The sequence below is a fragment of the Phalangium opilio genome, unplaced genomic scaffold (genome assembly GCF_054372755.1).
Source record: "Phalangium opilio isolate 3A_F unplaced genomic scaffold, DU_Popi_V2 ptg000009l_1, whole genome shotgun sequence".
Lineage (NCBI taxonomy): Eukaryota > Metazoa > Arthropoda > Arachnida > Opiliones > Phalangiidae > Phalangium > Phalangium opilio.
In genome coordinates, this window is record NW_028324146.1 from 675489 (window position 1) to 700717 (window position 25229).

Here is a 25229-nt window from a genome sequence, read left to right on the forward strand (position 1 = left end):
TTTATTAGGGAGAAGGTATAAATTAGTCACATTTCCAGCTTTATCCAAACGTACCCTGTCCGGAGTTAATACGTGCCTCTAAATTACAACCAGCATCTCATTGGCTCATGAAAACTCACGTCATTGCGACGCGAATGACGAAAATTACGTGTTTTCCGACTTGAGGAAAGGCGAAATAGCCCGGCCTCCTTTTACGTCCCCTCTAATATTTTGAAAGGGGGACTGCGACTATGGCGAGATAGGGAGTTGCCTAGCGTGAAAATAAATTTCCTCACGCGCATTCTTTATCCATGGTACCACGAAAACAGCACAACTAAAATGAAGGCCAAACAGCTCTCACAATTGGATCTTTCGAATTAGTCCTGAAACAATTTCGTTGGTCTTTCACCTTGGCTTACTTTTGATATCAGTGTTCGTCATCGAAAACGGACAGTTCTTGCTTTCGAATTTGGCTTAATGTCTCGCCCAAATTGTTAGAGAAAAAGGCAAGTTTCTAGCCCAACTTAAAAAACCGCGGGTCTTAAACTAGCCCAAACTTCTGACCAAATAATTTTGAAAAGTGCCCCAAATTCACCGCAAAAAATGTAAGAATTTATAACAAAAAGCCTACAATTTCGAACTTTTCTTTAAAATTTAAGGAATACTTTAAATTTTTGTTGTTGGCTTATCTCTAAGACCATTAACAACCCCCGGGACTGGCAACGCAATAAGATCCTCGTATTGAAGTTTCCACCTCTAGGAGTTACGGCTGTTTTCGCGACAAGGGTGCCACCGAGCGGCAACGGATAGAAACGTATAGGGTGTATAGAACTTTCGGTTTTGTATATCGCTTAAAAAAATAAATAAGATCGTTTTCTTCTAAATTCGGAGGCCGAGGCCGCAACGGTTTAATGTACAATTATGATAATGTACACGTTAACATTTTCATTCTCATCTTCTTCGTCGTGATCCGCCATTTTTAAATAGCAAAGAGAGGAACCTGTAAACCGGAAATTCGGTACCCCCTAAATGTTTCCTCAATATACCGCAAGGGTCGCTAGGATCGCGCGTAACAGAAAACCACGAAAGGTAGAAAGCTTGCGTTGCGAGTCCCGAGGGTTGTTAATGGTCTTAGCTTATCTTATCTAGTGTACTGGCTAAATTTTCCGAACAATATTGGTGACGTCGTGGCATAGAGAAGAGAACCTGTGATACCAATATGCGCGAGAAAGCTGCGCACAGTCACCGTCACCAAAATGTTTCGGTACCTACATTCCCACGACACATTGATCATGCGCAACTATGCTGATAATATATCCTTCCTTCTTTTCTCTATGTTATTTCAACATAGTATAATAAATTAAAATGTTCCTCCTATCACGGCTAAATAAGTAAATAGTGCTACATCAACAAGAAATTTGTGTTGCCCGTTCACGTTTCCGCGGTTCTGTGTTGGTTGGCGACGGGTAGACCACTCTGCCTTAAGTATGGTCAATACGTTAATCCAGCTATGCTTTATTCTGCAGTATTCGCTTCTGGGTCATTATACTTTAGTCCAGGAATGACATTTTACGATTTTGTTCTGGCCTTATGGAAGAAAAGGTATGCAGAATTTATGCAAATTAGTATTTTGGAAGCAAACCCTAGAAAATGGCGCCTTATGCAAAAAATTTGTTTTGCTGCAAACTATTGCAAATTAGTGGCGTCCAGTAGTGGAGAGTGACGGCACGGAGCCTCCGTGGTGACGGGCCTGACGGCTTAGTAACACAGGGTGTTAATCCTCTATATAACTTTACACCCTGGAGTAGAAACTCAGGAGGTGTCTAAACTATTACGGAAGGTTACAATAGGAATTGTCAAACCCTCTAAAGTATAAGTGATAAACTAAATAGGCCTTTCTATAAATTATTTCGCGGGAGGGTACGAACGTCCTTCATCTCTGCTTTTTCCCCCGGCAACATTTTCTTTTCGCGGGAGGGAAGAATAGCCTTCGTCTCTGCTTTTTCCCCCGGCAACATACGGATTTTATGTAAAGGCCTATTGTAGGCAACATTTTTTGGTATACGGGAAACTCATGTCCTTGCTTTCTCCTCATTTGGACTATAGTTAAATATCGTCCCAATTTCCCACGTTACTTTCCTCTCGAAAGTTTGATAGATCTTCTACACATTTTAATCCAAATTAAATTACGAGAAATGTATATTATCCCTTATAACATCATTATTTTGTTCTCTGAAATTCTATTACACGTGAATCATCTTTCCTATACATGGAATTTCAATTTTTAGCAATTCGCGCAATTTATCTTTCATCCACGTATTCCTACGATATTCGGACCACCACTTCTCGATTGTTTCTTCATTTGTATAAGAATCGATAACAAACGAAAATACATTTTTCATTTAATTGTTCTATTAAAGGCCGAGTTTCAACCATAAGACTTTTAGTGAATTGAAACCCGAGCATCGAGACTAATAGCGTATTTCATTTACTGCTCGCTTTAGGGCCTACCATACGATAACTTTTCCGTGTTCCAAATACTGACAGGAGAAAATACTGATCTAGATCTGCTCGCGCTCGGATTTCCCGGTTAATCTATATCTATACATATAAATCAAAGTCCTAACTGACTGACTGATAATCAACGCCCAGCCCCAACCGCTTGCCCTAGAAGGCTGAAAATTTGCAGCAACGTTACTCATAAGTAGTAAGCGCGTACTAAGAAAGATTTTTCCAATCCGCCGCCATCTTAAAAAATGGCGCCCAGAAATGTAAAAAAATCTTCTCCGTGCAACAAAGTCCGCGCGTTTCAACCGATTTCGCAAATATTTAGTACACTGGTTTCCTTTAACCTATAAACGGGCTGAATGGTCTTTTGGGTTCGATTTGTGGCCATCATTTTAAATGGCGGCCAAAAACTTAGAAACCCTTCTTTATTGAATTATGTACGCATGAAAAGTAATAAAAAATGCATCCATAGGGGCTGACGGGCAACGCCGAGTGCCTTCGCTCCTAGGGTGCTACAAAAAAATTAGTCATCAGTAAAATATACCCATTTTGATGGAGGTTCTTATTAAACGCGAGTGACGCCGCGAGTAACAGCTAGTGGTTATATAAATTCGAAATGTAAATATAAATTTAATGTTGTAATTAACTTAATAGGTTTCCTTGATAAAACCACGAGTTTTATCGAGTTTGCATGTTATCAGAAGTATATAATACTTCTCTTCGAGAGAAGTGTACCACAAATCGGGGTAAGTGTAACGTCACTCTTCCCAACATCGGAACATTTAGAGCAAGGTTACTAAAACGAATCACATGCGCGATAAATAGTTCCCTCATCATTACTCTATTAGCGTTTAAATATTTGGCAAGACGCGCTTGTGCATTTTTGTCCCACGTAAAGACGAGGTTTGTGGGATGATTGCTGGGGATTTAGTGCCAAACAATTATAGAATTCACTTTACGGTGCGATGCCCATTTGTAGTTTGATGAGCGGGAAAGCAAACTAAAAGGGTGAGCCTGGGAAGAATGACGTTACATAACTAAAGCATTAAGAGGATACAGAGTGTCATCCTTCTTCTATTATCCCCTTCTGATGTTATATAATATTTATGCAAAATCCAAATTTGGTTTGAAACTAGTGAAACCCTTGATATAATCAGAAGGGAATAAGAGAGAAGGGAGACATTAAGCCTGCTTTGGTAACGAGAGTCCGACCAACCTCGAGAAAACCGCGAAAACTTTGCGCAAGTACACCGCTTTTAACCAATTTACTGCAAAAATAGTTCTTTAAGTTCTCCGCGGTATCAGGCGGCCTATTTGTCTGCTAGATTTTCATTCTCCAAAGGATTAGGGCTGTCGATGTTTCGTTCTTGTGTAATTATAACCTCAAGTATGTATTTTATTGAAAATAATTTGTATTTTTTAATATTAATTCAGAATAATTAGTTTTCATCTATTTATTATTATTTATTATTATTATTATGTTCTCAATTCCCGTGCATCTAAATTAATTGCACAGCTTGATTTCGTTTATCAACATGAAATTCGGCCATTTTTATTTCCTTCAATGTAAAGTTGTAAGCAAAACTACTTTTTATTCGTCAACCGAGCTAAGACATAAGTTAGATAGCCAATCAGTGAAGGGTAGTTGATTTGAGGTTAGTAAGACTGTTGTTACGAGTGTAAAGCATTATGGAGATATAATGTGTGTCCCTTCTCTCTTATTCCCTTCTGATATAATGGCTTAAAACTATTCCCTAAATTATGAGCGTAAATAGCTTAATAGGTTTCATTGAAAAAACCATGAGTTTCATCGAGTTTGCTTGTTTTATAAAATTTATGCAAAATACAACATTGTCTTGAAACCTGTGAAACCCTTGATATTATGGTTTAAAATCAATCGCTAAATTATGAACGTAAATAACTTAATAGGTTTCCTTGAAAAAACCATGGGTTTCATCGAGTTTTCTGTAACTTTATGCAAATTAGTATTCTTGTGGCCATTGAAATTTGCGGCCTTATGCATGGGGAGGTTTGCAGGTCAGTGTTATGCAAATTAGTATATTGGCTGCAAACTATTGAAAATACTGGCCATATGGAAGAAAAGGTTTGGAGAATTTATGCAATTTAGTGTTTTGGAAGCAAACTATTGAAAATACTGGCCATATGGAAGAAAAGGTTTGGAGAATTTATGCAATTTAGCATTTTGGAAGCAAACCCTTGAAAGAGGCGGCCTTAGGCAAAAAAATTGGTTTGCTGTAAACTTATGGAAATTAGTGGCGTCCCCACTACTAGGACGTAGTAGACTGCTCGAGCGTAGGGCTTTGACCCTGGAATTGGACTTCATCCATTTTTAGTAATTATGTTTAAACTTTTAAGTTCTTTAATTTGTAATGAATACAAGTCAATATTTATTTAGTTTAATAAAAGTATGACTGAACCTAAGTAACGGGAGTAGTTTAATTTTAGTATGGCCACATGGGGCGAGTTTAGAAATCTCGCAAGCGGTTACACTATCATTATTTATGGGGTCTCGGGAAAGTCTTGCACCAAAGAGAGTATAGGGGAAGAGTGGAAAGAGGGGAAAATCTTGTTGCTCTTTTCTACCGCGCATCTTCAATGCGCAGTACCGAGGCATTTCCGTTTGAGACATTAAATGGTATCGTAGGTGGCGCGACTGAGCCGGAAACTCCCTCGTACCACTAGTATAATTTAGGGGCAACCATTGAGTTCAGAACATATATCCTTCTAGAGTTCTATTTGGATATCGGGTTTTCGCGCTCGCGCGACCATCGTTTTTGAAATTATGGGACGGACGGATAACTTTATCATTAGGTGGTGGCGCCATCTATTTCACTTAAAAATACATATTTGTTACTATGGCGTCTGCTATAATTTCTTAATATAGATAGGAAATGTTTAGAAACCGCTATGATAATCGAAGTAAATTGCTAGATTCGAGTAAAAACAGAGAAGGAACTGCATTAACCGATAGTATATGTATTTTTGAGCTTTCGTGATAGTCAACTTGACAAAAATTATCAACGCAAATGTCTTTTTTTGGAGTCCATTACTCCATTCAATTCCATTAATGGACTGACAAGTGACAACATTGTTTTGGTAATTCCGAATTTTTTGTAGGGAATCTTAATGGTACAGTTCAAAAAGGGTTGAACTATCTAAATATTTATTAATTTTCTATGTCACAAAACATTTTTATTTCTACCAGTGTTGACACACTTTTCTACTGAGCATTTGCGACCCATTTTAAAATTAATAAATTGTCACATTATGTGTTACTTTAATAACTTATAACATATAATTCCCAAGTAAAAACACGCATTTAATAAGAAATTGATCAATATTCCATTTACTAAATACCAAATTTTATTTATTAGGCTCCACTTACTGTTTTTCAATTACCTAACTTTCATATTTCGCGCTGTACTTCTTCCTAAGCCTAATTTTCAAACTCAAACTGCGGCGATTTTGCGGGAAGGCGCCCTGCAAAATCGTGGGAAATTCTTTTAAGTTTCTCACGTAAGGTGACAGATGGCGCTAACGACTAATGATAAAGTAATGAAATTCGACGAATCCAGTCCGCGAGGAGGAAATTCAACAAAAACTCTAGAAATAAATATATTAGAACTCAATGGGGGCAACATTGTAATTTAGCCTTGTGGAGCGGGGGAGCTTCAACTCCTCCCCTATACTCTCTTTGCTTGCACCCAGACAAATTCTCCTATTGAATTGGTGCTTAAATTGAATTTTCTCTATTCGGAGAGCAGCGAATGAAGACACGAGCTTATAGTAGGTGGTCTGCTCCAGGTGCCGGCGGAGTGAAACGCCCCTCGAATATCCCAATAAGAAACAAAGCCATTTGAGATAACTTCATTCACCGCCACCTAGACTATAAAGGCCCGTTAAGGCCTCTAAAACTAGGGGGGGGGGATTTTGGCTTGTATAGGATTGTCGTTTTTCCTCAATAGAGGGCGCGATTTTTCAAGTTTTGCGTGGTCTTGTTCTCACTATCGAAATTGATCTTGACTAGATATCCAATATTGGCTAAATAGTTACTTCATATTTTTTGCAATTTACAGATTTTTATCTATTTCAACGAAAAATGATTTAAAGGTGAATTAAATGTGTATTTACCTAATTATATTGATGTATAATATTCCTATTTACGTAAAAGCAATAGTGCGTTGTTATTGAACTTGAAAAGTTTATTTGAAACATTAATTTCATAAGTTATTTCAATTTGTACTTTAACAGGTATATTTTCTAAACTTTTATAGTCTAGGTGGCGGTGCTTTATCAAATTCGAGAGTTCTTTCTTGAACAAAGACATTTTCTAGGTAATTTCACGACGGAGACAATTTCAGTTCCGGCAAACTACGTCTAATCAAGTAATTGCGGATGTTAAAGGTTCCAACTCATTGATTCATCTGTCTTACAGCGAACGATCTATTCTCGAGTTGGGAAAACACGAACTCGAGGTCAATGGAGACATTTTCCCCTTAAAAACACTGACGTGCCAGTGAAAGTTCCCACCTTGATGGGCCATTTCAATCCAAGTTAGTGCAGTTTAGAACGCCATCGCTATCAATTGATCAATTCTAGATGAAATATGCTAGAGCTCATCAATATTTGGTTTTGGCGGCGTTTCTTTAATGTTTTAAGGCTCGAAATGCGAACGCGCTGAAATGAAGTGAACGTCAACCAACATCGACACAATCGCGCTCTCAAAATAGAACAAGAACTTTCTTAGGAATTTAACCCTTGGAATCTGATGGCGGTGTTCAGAAGAATACAGCATTCACAGAACTTACACGAAGCTTCGCGGAATGGTGACGTAAATACAGTGAAGACATTATTAGCGAGAGGGGAAGACCCAGACAAGCGGGAGGAGGAAAATGGTTTCACGGTGTTGCACGTCGCTGCCCAAAATGGACATGTAGAAATCGTCACACTACTTCTTGAAAAGGGAGCTCGAATTGGGGCCTTCGACAATGAAGGCAGAACACCCTTATGCTGGGCATCGCGGAAAGGCAACTTTGACGTCGTCGGTCACTTGATCCAAAATGGGGCGCAAGTCAATCAGGTCAATAAAGATGGCTTCACACCCTTGTACATCGCTTCCCAGAATCGTCATTTGGACGTCGTCAATCACTTGATCCAAAATGGTGCGCGAGTCAATCAGGCCAATAAAGATGGCTTCACACCCTTGTTCGTCGCTTCCCAGAAGGGTTACTTGGACGTCGTCGCTCACTTGATCCAAAATGGTGCGCGAGTCAATCGAATAGAGAAAGGTGGCCTCGTATCCTTGTTCATCGCTTCCTTTTTTGGTCACTTGGATGTCGTTAGAATTTTGCTGGAAAACGGCGCCGACATTCACCTGACCGACTATGATGGCCACACCGCTTTGTACTACGCGCATAATTCCGAAGAAATGGAAAAATTGTTTGATGAACACGAAAAGAGAAAGGCGATAGAAAGAGAAATTTCGAATGAAGGAGCGGTGAGTGGGGCGGCGGAATCGAGATCCGGTCAAAAAGAAAAGTCAACTGAGAGCGAACGGGAGCAAGAGATTTGGAAACTTCGAGCGAGTGTATCGAGCTTGAATGAACACGTGACCAAAGTGGAAGGCCAACTGTCAAGGGTCAAGAGTGAGAAAGAGGAGTCGGACAGAGAAATGTCGGAAAAGATTGACGAATTGAAGCGAGAAAGAGCGGAACTATCGAGCCGACTGAACAGAGCTCTGACCAACACCGCCGGCTCCTCGAATAACGACAACGCCGAGGTCCAGGCCCAAGAACAAGTTATGGTCGAACTGACAGATTCCTTAGCCAAAAGGAACCAACGCATCGCGTCTCTCTTGGCCGAAAAAAACAGCTACGATCGGAAAAAGGAGGCCGAAATAAAGGAACTGAGAAATTGGCTGGAAACGAAGATCTCCGAGAGGGACGCGGAAAAAGCTTGTCTGAAGGCCATCATTCGACAACTCGAGAACCAGGTCGAAGAACTGGTCGGATTACTCGGTGATCGGGACAGGGAGAACGAAAGACTAAATCAGTTGATCGGGAAACTTCACATGGAGACCGCTGAACTATCAAATGAAGGGAAATGAGCCTTAAGATTTTGAGCGAGTGGAAGACCACGGGAAAGAACTACGTTTCCAATTGTGACCCCTTCCCAAGAGAAGCAAAGTGACCGCACAAACTCAGGAAGCCTGGCCTCGAGGAAGGGGAAACTTCATTCAAGCCACCAACCTTAATCCTAAACCAAACCAACTTTACCCCTCATCTAACCTAACCTCAAAATTAACCTAAACCTAATATTTACCTTAATCTGAACCCAACACCACCCCCTCCTTCTACTGAGGAGACAGGCTCTGCTTGTGAAAAAGGACACTGTGGTCAAGCACTAATCTAGAAGATGCACCCTGTAAAGCTTGCTAAAGAGAAAATGGACAGACGACCATTATTAATAATTCACTCTTCCTTTAAGTATCTTCTGGCAGTTCTTTCTCGTGGTTCCTTTCACTTTCCCTTCATCTGGAATTGTTGTCCGTCAATTCCACCACTGTCCCCCCTTCCTCCGACTAAGCCGCAAAAGAAAGTTCCCACTTCTATACTCAACCCCAAACGACCTTTGACCTTCTTGATCATTGGACTGCCTTCCAGTGAGTCACCTACTTCCGTTGTTCATATCCTCAGTTCGGGATTCGACAATTTGATGAATTGGCGCCATTTTCAATTTACTAGTCTATTTATTTATTATGAACAATTTCAAGAATTAGTGACGAGATTCACGAACAATTTAATTAAAACCATTTACGGATTTTAAAATACTTAAATGAGTTTTTTCATATTCAAATTTTTATTAATTAGTGTCGTGAGTCTTGGTGATCATTTTGAAGAACTTCCCGTGTAAGGTTTCGCGATAATTCCGGACCAAATAATTTATTCATTTCAAATTATCTTTTTCGTCAAATATTTCAACCTTGTAAATAATTCATTAACTCTTTTATTCGCGAGTCTCGCAAATGCAACGAAGACTTTATTTTCCGTTGATTTTAAATAATGTCTAGCGAACTTTAATGGACATTTTCAAGAACTAAAGAATCAGATTATTTGCGAAATTTATTCATCTTTTTCTCATGAATTTACGAGTTTTTTTCTATGAAAATTAAAATATATTTTTTGTAACGATTAAATCGGACTTGAGAAGTATAGGCCTAGGAATCTAGTGTCTATTCCTGTTAGATCAAATTACCTATGAAATGGGCAAAATATTCCCACCCAATTATCGTAGTGTTCTTAAACTCCTGATAGGGCCCTGCAGTGTGAGGGTGAAGTTCTTAGGCCGTAGTGAGCGTTCGTAAATTTTCCGGATTTTAGGAATGTCATGAGGTGAAGATTTCGCGGGCAACCATAGCTACGCGTATGAATATCGGTTGTAGGGTGAGATTGGTGTTACGCTAAGGAAATATTTGAGGTTTACTTGGTACATGACCGAAGGAATGGTGGGGGCAAAGTCACTACCAATAGTGTAGGATTGCCAACATGGGATAATATTCCCATAAACTTTGTCGCACTCAAGCTACGCTTACAGAAGTGCTCATTAATACAGACCGGATAAGTCTTTTAATCAGAGACTTGCGAGCGCGGTAATTTTCCAAGAAGAAAAAGCATAAAAGCAAGATCGCACGTGTAGCACCCTTTACCCGTAAATTGTTCTGACGAAAGTTTAGTGTTTGCCGATGGTAAATTTTCGCTGCTTACATTACTTAAATCTAGATCTTAAACCTTTAATGTAGGGCATTCTTACATACGTATTTTTACCTATAAAATTTGTAAGATTTTTTGACATATTACGATATTATTTTATTAATTTAAACTGTGTTTGAATATAGCGATTAAATACTTAAGTCGATCCCTAATTACAAAGTGCATTGGATTGTAACTGGTAAATTAAACGCGTTTCAAACATTCTACTTGAAACGACTACGAAATAAATTTTACACCAAAAAAATTTCCTTTCTTTTATCGCTATAAATACTTTGTTTAATATCTGGGCAAGAAGTGATATCTAGTTTATTAGGGTGAAGGTATAAATTAAGGTAACAGTTCCAGCTTTATCTCCAGTCCAAATTTAGGTCCGGAGTTAACCCCCGCCGCCTCTAAATTACAACCAGCATCTCATTGGCGACGCGAATGACGAAAAGTACGTAGTTTCTGCTAAATACAATGTAGCTCAAACAAGTAGGCTGCGACGCTAAAACTGGCCAGGTAAATTTCCGGTCACATGACTCTCCTTTAATTTTAATGTTTGCCCACAATCACTGTTGGTTGTACAATTAGCCAATAAGGGTTCGCGATTTCGAGTGCGACTGGTGCCATTTGGAGTTATTTTAAGTCAGACGTTTTCCTTTCCCTAAAAAGTAGTGTCCATCTCCCCTAGACCCTCCCGCAACATTCTAGACCCACCCTAGAGGGAGGGGCCACAAAAAATAGTACCGGAAATGGACCTGGCCAGTTTTGTTGATCACGTGATTTTTGAGCTACATAATATTCCTCAGTTTCCACTCCCTATTATAAATTCTCTCTGGTCCGACTCATAGCCTACCCAGTATAGAGCTCCTCCCCCAACACGTAACGAAAAGTCTAAATTATCTTATTGGCTCACTTAAACTACGTTTTGGTGACGTTGCTGACGGGGACGGCGAAAAATACGTCATTCCTTTTTACCTCTGTTGCTATGACCCGCCTCTTCTTTCATAACCCTCCGTCCCGTGGAAGGGGGTCCGGGACTTTGACGAGCCCTCATTACTCTGTTCCCCATTCCTGCTTCTAAAATTAAATATATCCCTGGTTATCCCTAAAACACTCTAAATCATAATTCGAAAACAGTGTCCCATAGTTCAAAATGTCCTAGAACATTTTCGACTCAGAGAGTGAGCTAGAGTCAATAGGTAAAAATATTACGGTTTAAGAGTTGCTAATATTACTTTTGCTAATATCGCTAATTTAGATCAAAACTCTGTGAAGATAGGGCAGTAATTTTCATCTCAAAAGGGAACCATACTTATTGTTTTCTCGTTACTTATAATTAAACAAGTCCCTACCGTAATTAGCGCAAAACCTAATCTTGAAACCGGACGTAATTTATAAATTTTAATCAGAAATAATTATTTTGATCTTAATTTCGATTTTGACTTTTATCACGTTTCCTGTTTCCACTCACTATGTAATTGTTCTTAACTAATTAATTAAAATTTTGTTTTTATCGACACATCCTGAGAAGAGAAGCTGGTGGCGTTGTTTAAAAAGGAAGATATCAGATTTCTTTCGCGTAGTTACCAATTAAGAGTTGCCAGCGTCAAGATGAAGGTCTTACTGGTTCTAGCTGTTTTTTCCGTGCAGGCAATTTGGAACTGCGAAGCTTATTGCGGTAAAGTTTTTATTTTACTTCTTAATTCGTAGTTTAACAGCCCAATTCCAATTAAAAGAGTTCTAGTGAATTGAAGAGAGAGGGTCTCCGTTCCCCCTCCGAAGTTTCGTATTCTTCTGCCATTAACCCTTTAATGCTCAGTCATCACCAGTTAGCTAGAATCCACATTGCGTGGTTCCTCAGGCAGGTAGCCCTCAGCTAGAATCCCTCAAAATGGCCTTAATGAGAACTCGAAAATAGGCTCTGTAGCCCTACTTTTATGGCGTACTTAACTTCGCTGCTATTTGCTTATAAATCAAAGTCATGACTGACAGACTGACTGATAATCAACGCCCAGCCCAAACCGCTTGCCCTAGAAGGCTGAAAATTTGCAGAAACGTTACTCATACGTAGTAGGCACGTACTAAGAAAGATTTTTCCAATCCGCCGCCATCTAAAAAAATGGCGCCCAGAAATGTAAAACATCTTCTCTATGCAAAAAAATCCGCGCGTTTCAACCGATTTCACAAATATTAAGTACACTGGTTTCCTTCAACCTATAGACGGACGGAATGGTTTTTCGGGTTCGATTTGTTGCCATCTTTTTAAATTACGGCCAAAAACTTAAAAACCTTCTTTATAGAATAATGTCCGCCTGAAAAGTAATAAAATATGCATCCCTTGGGGTTGACGGGCATCGCCGAGTGCCTTCGCTCCTACGGTGCTTCAAAAATATTATTCATCAGTAAAATCTGACCTGGGTTTCAATTCACTAAAACTCTTATTGCTGAAACTCGGCCTTTAAGTGAACAATTAAACGAAAAGTTACATTTTTTGTTATCGATTCTTTTACAAATGAAGAAACAATCGAGAAGCAGGAATTACTTGGAGAATGCTTGGGCGAGCACTTGCCCGAAGAGGTAAGATGAAATAACACAGATGTTTTGCCAATTTGAGACAAAGCCTAGATTATTATTATTATTTATTAGTACTGTCTTACAAAATTAGCGGATAAATATCAATAGAACCAATTCTGTAAATTTTTTATCGACACAACTGCCCCTTTGGTTCAAGGGTCCTAAAGACGTATCCTTTATTTGTGTCTCGTTCGTTTTAGAAACTAACGTAGTAACCTACACCTTTCGAGTTCAATTAGAACGATACCTAATTTGGGGTTATAAAAACGAAAATGTTAGAGGTCTAGAAAAGGACGTTATTAAAGGGAGGGTGAAGTGGAAAATCAAGTAATTTTTTATGGATTTTTCTACTAATTATAATATCTCCGAATGATTATAAAATTCAAATTAGGTTCAGATTTTATGGATAATTTTAAATAAGGACCTCCGACCAATCACGTAACGCCCTGCCTTCTTGTTAACAAAATTCTCGTGGCACGCTCCATGCTGAATGAAATTTAGCACGAGATTTAATAAAAGTGCTCGCGACGTGACAATCGTGGCACGAGATGTAGAACGTGCCACGAGAATTATGTTAACAGGAAGGCGGGGCGTTACGCGATTGGTCGGAGGTCCTTATTTCAAATTATCACTAAAATCTGAACCTAATTTGAATTTTAAAATCATTCGGAGACTGTATTTCCTGGATGTTTCACTTTGCAGAAGGTTCTTATAATTAGTAGAAGAATCGATAAAAAATCACTAGATTTTCCTCTTCACCCTCCCTTTAACAGGCATTGAAGGGATATGGGCTCGAATCCGAACTTTCCAACATTGAGATGAACTGAACCAAACCACTTCTTAAACCTTTAATTTATTAGCATTAACAGTTACGCACTTCGGTCAAATTCAGAAAATAACGAATTTTGATAGTGAATAAAGAACAAAAACAGTCTAACCGACTTTTTAAAATATACTGATAATAAAATTGGTGTTTGTAATTTTAGTTTTCGACTAAATTGTTGGAATGCCTCTCGAAAGCGACCGGAAGTCAAATTCAATTGCGAGAAATTTTCTTGATCGCTTGCGGACCTGAACCACGACATGTAATTATAAGACACGATTCGATACTTTAACCAGAAGTAAGATAAGGGACTAGAAGTATCGAGGTAACAATATTCTTCACTTGGCGAAAGTGAATATTCTTGATGACGCGCCAACGGTTGGCCCTCTGGTAGCGGTTTCTGAATTTTCCCTCCAAAACGTGAGACGCTCCTGACGGTAGACGGCCGAACTAGATTCAAGCACCCGCTTCGTCCGTGTTCCGCGGCTTAAGGTTGAGGGGAAGTGGGTAGGAAATTTTGTTGGAACTCGACCAATTTTTTTCTCTCTAGTGTAGGCGCGATGGAAGCGGCATAAAATCCTCAAATCTGTTCACTAGTGCCAGGATCTTTCACCAATGCTCGACCTCTTTACTTCTAGTCCCTTATCTTACTTCTGCTTTAACTAAAGATGACCGGCATAAAGTAATGAGTTTTTCACTTGCAGTTTCGAAAATGCATCGATGAACAACGGGATTACATTAATGAAAATGTAAGGCAATTATGATCACGCGCAACAACACGAGGGGTAGATCACTTCCTTGTCTTAGCTTATAGGCCTAGCTTATGTTAATTTTAAAAACCTATTAATATTTTAAATGTGGAAGTAGGCTATAGCCTCTGATTATCTAATACGTTTTCAGGGGTAAACCGCTGAACAAATTTTGATGAAATTTGGTATGGGGGTAGCTTGAACATTGGGGAAGAAAATAGGCTAGTTTTTAAAATTCACTCCATCTAGCGTAGAAAACAGGGAAACATGGTTTGCAGAAAATACTATAATACAATCAAATCTACCGGTTTCTCATAACATTTCAATTTAAGTTCATAAGATATGTTCCATAAGTTTGTCACTGGTTACCGAGAGCTTGTCGTGAAGTAGCGTAGATGAAACGTCATAGACTCTCGTAAAGTGACGCCTGGTGAGGCGCTGTCAAAGCCTTAGAACAGACTAAATAGGAAGATGGACTGCAAAATTAACCGATTGTAGTGAATTCTCGCTTGTCGAACTAACAGTCATTAAGTCTCTAGCATTACGAAGTATAAGAAGTCTCATACTTATGGAACATAACATGTGAACTTATGGTACTAAGTATACTCGAGAGAATTTGCGGGTAACATTTACTTGAATATATTTTAAGGGGTAATTTTGTGGGTAGGAAAATCTTATCAGTTTGAAAAAGACTAGATATGTTTCTAAAGAGAACAAGCAACCATCACTATTTTTAGCCACATCGTATATATACTATGGGCTAATAGTTTGACTGGGTGTGTAGAAGAAGAAGAAGATGATGATGATGATGATGTTTCGTTCCTTATTTTTAAATAGTACTTCGTAAAAGCACTTCTAGGTGGCGCTGGCTCCATAATTTTCTTGTCAATGATTTTTAAATTTATAATATTTATTTTCTTCTTCACCACCACCGGCATTCGAAACCGGGACCTACGGCACGCCAGCCTGACACTACACTGCCTCCTCTATAGTCACTTGTTGCAGAGATAGTAGGAGAGGGAACGAAGGTATCTAGGAGCTGTACTGAGTGAGCTCCAAGTGAGAGAGAGAGGAATAGAATATAGGAGAGGGAACGAAGGTATCTAGGAGCTGTACTGAGTGAGCTCCAAGTGAGAGAGAGAGGAATAGGATATAGGAGAGGGAACGAAGGTATCTAGGAGCTGTACTGAGTGAGCTCCAAGTGAGAGAGAGGAATAGGATATAGAAGCGGTTCGAGCGGGCGGCGATTCTATAGAAGTGCGCTTTGGCAATTTTGCCCATAGATCTTTTGGTTTTTTCTTAGCTACAAGATCGATACCTGCAATAATTAATACCCCTGACCGATATATGAGGAGATATTTCACTAGAAGTATTTTTATTGTAGTAGGGAAAGCGAGAGTACGTAAACGATGTGGCTAAAACCATCTTGTTTCTTTAATTTTTTTGCATGACTCTCAACGCGTTTTAGAATGGATGGTTCGTAAAATCCCTGAAGGTTAATTTTTACTGTTTGGTACTTTTCGGAAACTGGCAATCGTGTTTCAGGAAGCGGACGGCCTCCAGTCCCAACTAACTGAAGAAAAGGGTAAAACAGAAAACCCAGTGAAAAACAAGCTGTGAAGTGCCCAAACAATTTTACGAATCATCTATTGTAAAGGCCACAAGTCGAAATTTATTCAGTTCTCAAAATTCCAGAGATCGTTTGTGTAGGTGTACTTTAAAACTCTGGCAGCCCTATGGTACGAAATGAATAGTTTCTATATTAAGGCGCAAAAATAGTGGGGCAATTGCATTAATTTCTCTTTAAAGGCCCACTTCCAACGAAAAGGGTTCTAGCGAATTGAAAACTGAGCATCGAGACCAACAATGAAGCGACCGTGCTGATTTTTGAATCCCCGCTGGGTCAAAAGCTGGAAGGGTTCTCGCTAACTGAAAGCCGTGCAATGTGGTTCTAGCGAACTGAAGATGAAAGTAGAAATCCTTTTAAATTTATTTCCTCTCGAATTTTTGCTTTCCCCTGAAGGAAATTCTCTATCGTGTATCTTCACATTTCACGGCTTTCAGTTAGCTAGAACCCTTCCATCTTTTACCCCAGCGGGGATTCGAAAATCGGCACGGTCGCTCCATTGTTAGACTCGATGCTCGGTTTTCAGTTCGCTATAACTCTTTTCGATGGAAGTCGGCCTTTAAATCGTTTGCATTTATAACGCACTCGAACGACATTTGTTTTAATTTCAGAGGGTAGCTCTACGTGAAGCCGAAGATTTGACTGACGTAAGTTGTCCTCACTGTAATCCGTGTCACGCTTATTACGGGCACTTGCGCGCTTTAACTTCGTTTTCTTTAAACATTCTATGATATACCTACAGCAATGCGTCGTAGATAGACTGGGTTACAACCAAGGCGTCGATGATGATGAAACCTACGAAAAACGTAGCGCAACCTACAAACGTAGTGCAAATGCACTTTGGTATAAGAAACGTAGCGCAGATGCCACTTACAAGAAACGTAGCGCAGATGCCACTTACAAGAAACGTAGCGCAGATGCGGCTTACAAGAAACGAAGTGCTGATGCTGCAACCTACAAACGTAGTGCAAATGCACTTTGGTATAAGAAACGTAGCGCAGATGTCACTTACAAGAAACGAAGCGCAGATCCGGCTTACAAGAAGCGAAGCGCAGATGCCACGTACAAGAAACGAAGCGCTGATGCACTTTGGTATAAGAAACGTAGCGCAGATGCGGCTTACAAGAAGAGAAGCGCAGATGCGGCTTACAAAAAGAGAAGCGCGGATGCGCTTTGGTTTTAAAAGTACGAAAATGCAATGAACTTCGTATTAAAATTTTTATAATTGTAATGTTATTACGTGAATAAAAATGTAATCATTTATCAGCATTTCGATGTTTAAACGCGAGCTACTCCTTCAATAGCACATTAACCTCTATTGGGAGATGACGACATTGAACATTGAAATTCCATAGGACGACTCTAACCGCCCGGCGGATTTGTCCCGTAGGATTTTAAGGACCTCTTTCGTCAAATTCTTTAAAATTGTCAAATACTAAATAGCAATATTTACATCTGTGTAAAGGTATATCCAAGAAGTGATATCTAGTTTATTAGGGAGAAGATACAAATTCGCCACATTTCCAGCTTTATCTCCAGTACAAACGTAGGTCCGGAGTTAAAGGAACTTATTTTGCTAAGTACATGGTCTATGACTCGGGATTAAAGTAGGCTAGGTCGAATTGGTTAGATTCGCAAGAAGTGATATCTAGTTTTCTAGGGAGAAGATTTAATTTGCCAAATTTCTAGCTTTATCTTCAGTCCAAACGTAGCCTGTCCGGAGTTAATCCCGGCCGCCTCTAAATTACAACCAGCATCTCATTGGTTCTTGAAAACTCACGTCAGCGGGACGCGAATGACGAAAATTCCGTATTTTCCGACTGAGAAGAGGCGAAATAGCCCGGCCTCCTTTTACGTCCCCCCTTGTATTTTGAAAGGGGGACTGGGACCATGGGGCGAATACTTAGGCATCTTATACCTTCTTCCTAATAAACTAGATATCACTTCTTGGTATATCATTATCCAAATCATTTTTGTTCCTGAGAGGTTTGGGGCCCACGCCGGTATCGTTTAATTACAAGCTGGAAATATTAGCTTTATATTCTAATATTGTTTTCCCTTCTGGTCTTATTTCACACAGAGCTTTGGATAGTTTTAGAGTGAGTTTATATCTCCAGGGAGCAATTATTGTACTAATGATATGCCTTTTATAAGATTGCCTAGTTTTATTTTACCTCACGATACAGGGATCTTACACGACCTGGGAAATCGTAAAATAATAAAATGGGCCTGAATAATCAATTCGAAATATTTTCGAATTAAACACGGGGGAAATCGACAATCAGAAAAGCAATATAACGTTACTAATTTAAATGATTATTTTTTATTGAACCCTTGTCCAAATGAATATGTGATATTAAACATTGAAAGATTTATAGAAAGATGTAACGTTTTCCCAATTAATTTTCAGATCAAAATGAATATGTACGCCTATATACGTTTCGCATTTTTTTGCAAAATGATCACGGATGTTTGGGGAACATCGCAATGGAAAAGCTGGAATATGGTCAGGGAGTTTCATTTTGCAAACTTTGCATTAACCCTGCAGTGTATAGAGTTAGTTTATCGATTCGAGCAAAGTATAACTCCTTTTAAAGGAATGGTTCACCCTAAAAAATTTTATTGGAAAGATCATATAAAAATACGGATATTTAAAATTGGAACCATGTATTTATCCACAATATTAAGGAAGATGTGGGCATGTAACGTAATACACTGGTCCCTTCGCGTTAGGCCATACTGTGAGGTGCCTTTCTGTATTTTCAAAAATTTCGCCAATTTCCTTGTCTAAAATCTTATTGGCTTTTGCTCACCCTCTCGTGGCCAATAATGTAACTTTATAAAGACTGAGACGATCCAGAAAACGAAATTTAAGGGAACGTTTCTAGCAGTAGACTACGTGTAAAACGACGGTCCAGGGTGGGAAATAAGGATTTTTTTAAAACTGGACATTGGGCCGGCGACCCCTCTGGCCTGGAATAAATAAACTGGTCCATGACCACTGACTAGGGCGCGTCGTCTGCTAAATTGAAGAAGTGGATAATTACAATATATTAGCTAATGTCTGGGCTCTGGAAACCCTTGAATTTTCTTAGTGGTCCTGTGGACCACTGACCCCCTCCGATTTAATTTTTAAACTGGTCCACGCAATTTTTAAACTGGTGCCACCGCCTTATTTCCCACGCTGAAACGACCTATCTTACTGGCGGAGTGTATGAGCCAATCATCGTTTGGACTAACACGTCACGCAACATACAGAGAAGCTTCATTACAGGGGTCAATGGCGGCGCCCATATAAGTTAATTAATGCTATTTAATTGAAAAGTTGGAATCGTAACTAAAAAGTAAAACCCAGATCTTTGCACTTACGCTACTTATAAATATATCAAGGAGAAAAAAAAGTGGGCTGGTCTATTCCTTTAAAATTTATGAGTCTTACGTAATCAAACAATTCCGAGGCTCGAATTCAAGTCAATTTCATTTTACTGTTATTGTCCCTTGGGGTAATAATAGCGTTTTTAGCGCTAAATTTACCAAGAGCTTGGCTGGGACATTACGCGTATTAAAAGAAATATACAATCCCGATCCATATTTATTTAATTACGTAACGAGTTTAATACAGCACGGAATAAAATATTATACGACGTGCTATCCAAACAGACCACTCGGTATCTTTAGCAAAACATTGGAGCTAACTGTCTGCTAACGATCACATACTGAAGGAAATTTGAAATGAGTCTGAACAAGTTTGAATATAGGGAATCTAGTTTCTTCAAATACCGGTATGTAAATAGGGATTTTCTATTTCTACGCACAATCCAAAATTGCACCAAAATATCCATGGAGTTTAACATTAAGAGGTCATTATTTTTGCGCGAGTCAGCCCCTCAATTTCGCATCAATCGCAATAAAGTCTAGATATATTATAACTTCAGCTAGCTAATTGGACCAAGTCATCTTGCGACTTATTGCCACTTATCTATTCCACCTTTTAACTCCTTACAACGATTTTTGGGGTACATAGCTCATCTAAAAACCTTTATCTATGTGTATTCGTCGAAATGACTTATAAAATTCACATTGAAAACAGTTCAGTTTTTGGAAACCTGGACGACACTGAAAGACTGTATGAGGATTCTATTCGCTTTGTACTGTACAGCGACCAATCAAACCTCTAGGAATGTTCAATAAATGAGAACGCCAAGTTTAATCGCAAACTTATCCCATATGACCTAAATGGGAGGGCAACCCCTTACAACCCAAAAAGTAGCAACTTTTAATGTGTTTCGTATACATTTCAGATATGCTGAACCATTTCCCGGCAATTATGGGACAGTTGAAGTAATAATTATTCATATATTCTTTATATACTTTTCGCATTTGCAAACCGAGCTAGCTTCGCTCGGCTCGTGAACAGTCACTGAAAATTTAATTTTTAAGAAAGTGATAGATTTATCTTGCAGGAAACATGGGGAATGCAGAATCAAGCTTTGAAATACCTCTTCTCCAGGCAGTTTTTAGAACGCGCCAGCAATATCAAGTATGGATTCAAAAACTCCAGTATACACGGTGTTTCTGATGTAAAATTGCCATAAATGAATGAGAGTGTTCTATGGGTCAGACTGAGTGAAAAGCCTCATGGTGCATGCACTTTTGGCACAGTGTGATTAAATGGACACTCACTTATGGCAGACTTAACAGAAACACCTTACACCTTGCGTGTTACCTTTGATTAGATAAATATTATCAGAAGTACAGTACTGAGCTAACCAAATTCTTCACTTGGCGAAAGTGAATATTCTTGATAAGACACCAACGGTTGGCCCTCTAGTGGCGGTTTCTGAATTTTCCCTCCAAAACGTGAGACGCTCTCGGGTGGTGGTAGACGGCCGAACTAGATTCAAGCACCCGCGTCCCTGTTCCGCGGCTTTAGGTTGAGGGGAAGGGGGAAGGAAAGGTTTTTGGAACTCGACAAATTTTGTTCTCTCTAGTGTAGGCGCGATAGGCAGCAAAAAATCCTCAAATTTATTCACTAGTGCCAGGATCTATTGCCAATGCTAGAGCTCTTTACTTCTAGTCCCTTATCTTACTTCTGATATTATCATGGAATATCTTTCTTTACGCAGAATTAATTACGAAGACCATAAAATAGGTTATATGGATTATCGTTATATTCACGATTCACCAAGAGAGTTTCAGGTATTAAACAACATTCTATCGAAGTAAAGATGTTAGTATATCATTATTTATTTCTGAAGGATAAACACGGATCCAATAAACACGTTTTAGTGCTCCCAGTTCAACTCTCGTTCTTCGAGAAAATGACAGATGTATTTTTGCCTTCTTCTGTCTTTGATTCTAGTACCACTGTCCTTGTAACTGGTCCACCCAGAAAAACAGTCTCGAATACTCTAGCATTTTTAACCATGGACTTGCAGGTTAAAACTTATCTTAGCATTAATTTCTTTTCATAATCGGAGAAATGCAAAACCTTAAAGGGAATGAGAAGCTTCGTTTGAAAAACCTCTGATTTCTATAACAAAAGATAGAATTAATTTCTGTGAATTCAAAAATATCAAGCTTTTAATTCTCCCATTTCTGCTTATTTGGCAATATGCATTTGAAATTGCTTCATGTGCAATGATTTGAAATCCACTTTTTATGAAAGGCTGAAACGTTTCCCGTAGTCTGACGTCACAGATATATTTTTCACGTGAGATGGTGCCACTCTCTCCCCTATCAAACACAGAGTTGAGACTGGCGAGAAGCTCGAGACGCCGCCTATAGGATTCCCGCGCTTTCCTCCCCTCACGTCATAGTGATACCATCAAAGGGGCGAACAAGCTCGGCAAGACCAAATTATTGATATATTGAAACTGAGTTTTCGTGATTTTCCAATGGATTTTAAAAATAGAAACCTTGGTTCCATTATATTAAAAACTTGATATTTTGAAAGTAGAGACTTGAAAGTGTAACATAATACCACTTTCGTGCTAAAATATGATATGAAACTGTAAATTTGCATTCCCTTTAAGAGTACATTTAAACCGATATATGCTTCCTATTTTCGATCTTACAGGTTGTCGCGTTAATGACCACGTGTGTGATTTTAATCTCGTCAATCCTGACATTTCATTGGCTTCTAAGGCGTGGATTAAACATATTTTCTCCCAGACGAATTATCAAGAAATTTGTGAATCTAATGCTAAACCACATTTGGAACAACGCGGCATTGCTGTGCGCTGAACGTGAGTGATTAGTCACCCCAACCCCCAAATGAAAGGATATGTCGATCAAGGAGAATGTATAAGAGGGGGAGACTGGGAGTCAGACAAAATGAACGTTGTCCCCCATTCCTAAAACGGTACTGTTCCCTTTCAGGGTTACAATGGTTACCACTAATCCTTCACGTCAAGGGAGCGTACATTTTTACGCATGCGTTCAAGTCTCCTTGCTCTAGCATCATGAGCTAGTTCATAATTTTGAACATCCCTAGTTTAGAACAACGCGTGTCTTTACCAATTTCTTGCGCTTCCAAACTGCGCACCACAGTACGCGGTGTCTGCTTAGTTTTCTTTACCTCTTCCCTCTCCTTCCCTTCTTACACATCCTCCTTGTGTTGATATTGTCTTATGGCTAGGTGCAGAGCCTAATCAAATGTTCTCTTTTTTCATTCGTAGCTATTTCGAGCATATCACCAGAAGTAACTGTTCGAATCATATCTTCAGTTTGGTTGTTGAGCGTCACGATCATTTTGTTCTTTTTGGGATGTTTCTTAAAAACCGAGTTCTCCACGGAGACATACGATACCCTGAACTCGTTGGAAGACGTCATGACGTCCAATTTAAAGCCCAAAATAATCGCGGGAGGTCTGGTCCACGAATATCTTAAGAAGCTGGTAAGATTGACTCGAAGAAATGTTGAAAATGGCTTTTCTTAAAGGCCGACTTCCATCGAAAAGAGTTCTAGCGAACTGAAAACCGAACATCGAGACTAACAATGAAGCGACGCTGCCGATTTTCGAATCCCCGCTAGGGTAAAAGATGGAAGGGTTCTAGCTAACTGAAAGCCGTGCAATGTGGTTCTAGCGAACTGAAGATACACAAGGGGAAAGCAAAAATTCGAGAGGAAATAAATTTAGAAGGATTTCTATTGTTCATCTTCAGTTCGATAGAACCACAAAGCACGGCTTTCAGTTAGCGAGAACCCTTCCAACTTTTGAACCAGCGGGGATCCCTAAATCGGCACGGCCGCTTCATTGTTAGTCTTGATGCTCGGTTTTCAGTTCGCTAGAACCCTTTCGCTGGAAGTCGGCCTTTAAACGAATTGATACACTCGCGTTAAGACTGAGCGTTGAAATTGGAAAGATATAATTAGCGAAACCGATATTTTCAGGCTCTGGGCGACGAAGTGGTCAATGCGTGGTTCAAAAGTCTAACTGAGGCCAATTTCTGCACTCTTATGGATCTAATAAGCTTTGAGGGATACGCGGATGTGGTTTCCGGCGAATCGGTTCTAATCATCAGCAAAACCTATCTGACTTGGTTAATCGGGGAAGTGCTAACTGGAGATAAAGAATCGAAAGAAATGTTCGCCAGCTTGGGAGGACTGTACATTTCGGAGGATATCCACACCGATTATTTGCACATCATTTACAACATGTCATTCATTACCAACTCCCCAGAAATCCGTGAAATTGGTCAAATGAGGTAGGATTACAACCCACAAACATTCAAGGAAAGTCACGTAGACAAGTCACATCAGTACAAACTTTTTTTTTTAAATCCCTCCTGAACTAAAAATGGTTGAATTTTGTGTAATTATATTACTTACTTTTTTTTTCAAAATAACAGCGTGTTTCCGATATTTGAAAGCCAACCGTATGCTTATCTGGATTTTGAATTCGTTCATTCGCTTGACTACATAACTTGGACGAAACGACGAGAAAGCGTAACTGATCTGAAAATATCGCAAATGACAACACCATTCTATCTGCTACTAATGCTAGCTGCTGTATCAGCAATACTCACGACACTTGAAATCGTATTCTAACAAGATTGTCCAAGAAGAGCTGGCCTAGAATATTTATTATACGCAACTCACGTGGGTCCTTCCATAAGTTCATCAAATTAGCTTAGGCTAATTTAATGGACTTCTGGTCCTTCTAAAGAAGAATTTTTGACAGGTCACGAAAAGACTCTCGTAAATTCTACGTGTATCGGTGCACAACGAGACCTTTCGCGCTAGCTGCTGTATCAGCAATACTCACTACTGTTGAAATAATATTCTTACAAGATTGTCCAAGGGCTGGGCTATTTCTGAAACACAGTCGTGTTTGCCGCCCTATAGCATGGCGTTGCTTATTCTTTCGGTGTAAGGGTAAACTTTGAATCGACAGAAACCATACGTAAACCCTTTGACAATCTAGATGACGCGATACATGGTTCCCGTAAAAACACTATACTGATGTCGTTGTATACATTAACGGCAACATTATTAGCTTGCCATCATGATTGCTAACATTTGTAAATACTAAAGCTGAATTGTTTCTAGCCGAGCAAAACGCGAAAGGGAGTTATTGTCCGATCAGTTGCGGTCATGAACCTTGATTTTAAGGACCTAGAACTATTCAAACAATGTGTATTTAACTTTGGACTCGCTTTGAATCTTTAGAGCCTCTTTGAAAAGTTTCATAGACGACACGCAAAACAATGACCATTTTTCATTCGTATTTCTCTTAGCTCGGAACTTATCTTTTCGGACCAATAAGAACCGAAAACACATCAAGAGAAATAATGGAGCCAATCATTTCTAGGAGCTTAATTTTGTCAACGTCCTTTTCAAATAATATCAAAAAGATGTTTTTTTTTGTATCTAAATGCAGAAAAATATATTTCATATTTTCATCTTACACTGTGAATAATAAAAATAGTTCGGTTTTGTAAGATTTCATTACAAACCGCCACGAGATTAAAAGAAGCAGGGAGTACGAACCGAGTAGTCGAAGCAGTATTATGCTTAGCAAATATGAAATGTCATCGCTTATGCTTTGTATCTAAACAGATCGATAAATGAGTTTAAATATGTGTCGGGCTGTAGCTTTCGTTGTGTAATTCCTATATTATCTATATAAAGTCCTGACTGACTGACTGATATTCAACTCCCAGCCCAAACCGCTTGCCCTAGAAGGCTGA

At 39.1% G+C, this 25229-nt stretch overlaps 3 protein-coding genes across 11 annotated transcripts; all 3 read left to right on the top strand.

Moving 5' to 3' along the window:
• The first annotated feature begins 275 nt into the window (after positions 1–275).
• Positions 276–25120, top strand: LOC149712192 (uncharacterized). The gene is made up of 9 exons (XM_089849346.1): positions 276–1581; positions 20337–20376; positions 20499–20575; positions 21162–21234; positions 21294–21473; positions 22115–22283; positions 22716–22933; positions 23431–23744; positions 23889–25120. Exons 1-9 carry the CDS (start codon positions 1490–1492, stop codon positions 24085–24087), a joined length of 1362 nt encoding a protein of 453 aa, XP_089705472.1. The 5' UTR covers positions 276–1489; the 3' UTR covers positions 24088–25120.
• On the top strand, positions 4243–9703 carry LOC149712193 (uncharacterized). 9 transcript variants are annotated; one of them, XM_089845110.1, is made up of 5 exons: positions 4243–4840; positions 6585–6618; positions 6760–6842; positions 6944–7061; positions 7168–9703. In XM_089845110.1, exon 5 carries the CDS (start codon positions 7277–7279, stop codon positions 8612–8614), a length of 1338 nt encoding a protein of 445 aa, XP_089701236.1. In that variant the 5' UTR covers positions 4243–4840; positions 6585–6618; positions 6760–6842; positions 6944–7061; positions 7168–7276; the 3' UTR covers positions 8615–9703. The 9 variants fall into 9 exon arrangements, with proteins under 9 accessions (XP_089701236.1, XP_089701241.1, XP_089701237.1 ...); XM_089845115.1 differs by having other exon boundaries at positions 6783–6842; XM_089845111.1 differs by having other exon boundaries at positions 6273–6842.
• LOC149712194 (uncharacterized) lies at positions 9848–17379 on the top strand. Its single transcript, XM_089845121.1, has 6 exons — positions 9848–11940; positions 12781–12839; positions 13823–13921; positions 14364–14408; positions 16647–16682; positions 16778–17379. The coding sequence occupies exons 1-6, from the start codon at positions 11874–11876 to the stop codon at positions 17216–17218; spliced, it is 747 nt and encodes a 248-aa protein (XP_089701247.1). The 5' UTR covers positions 9848–11873; the 3' UTR covers positions 17219–17379.
• Positions 25121–25229: the final 109 nt, after the last annotated feature.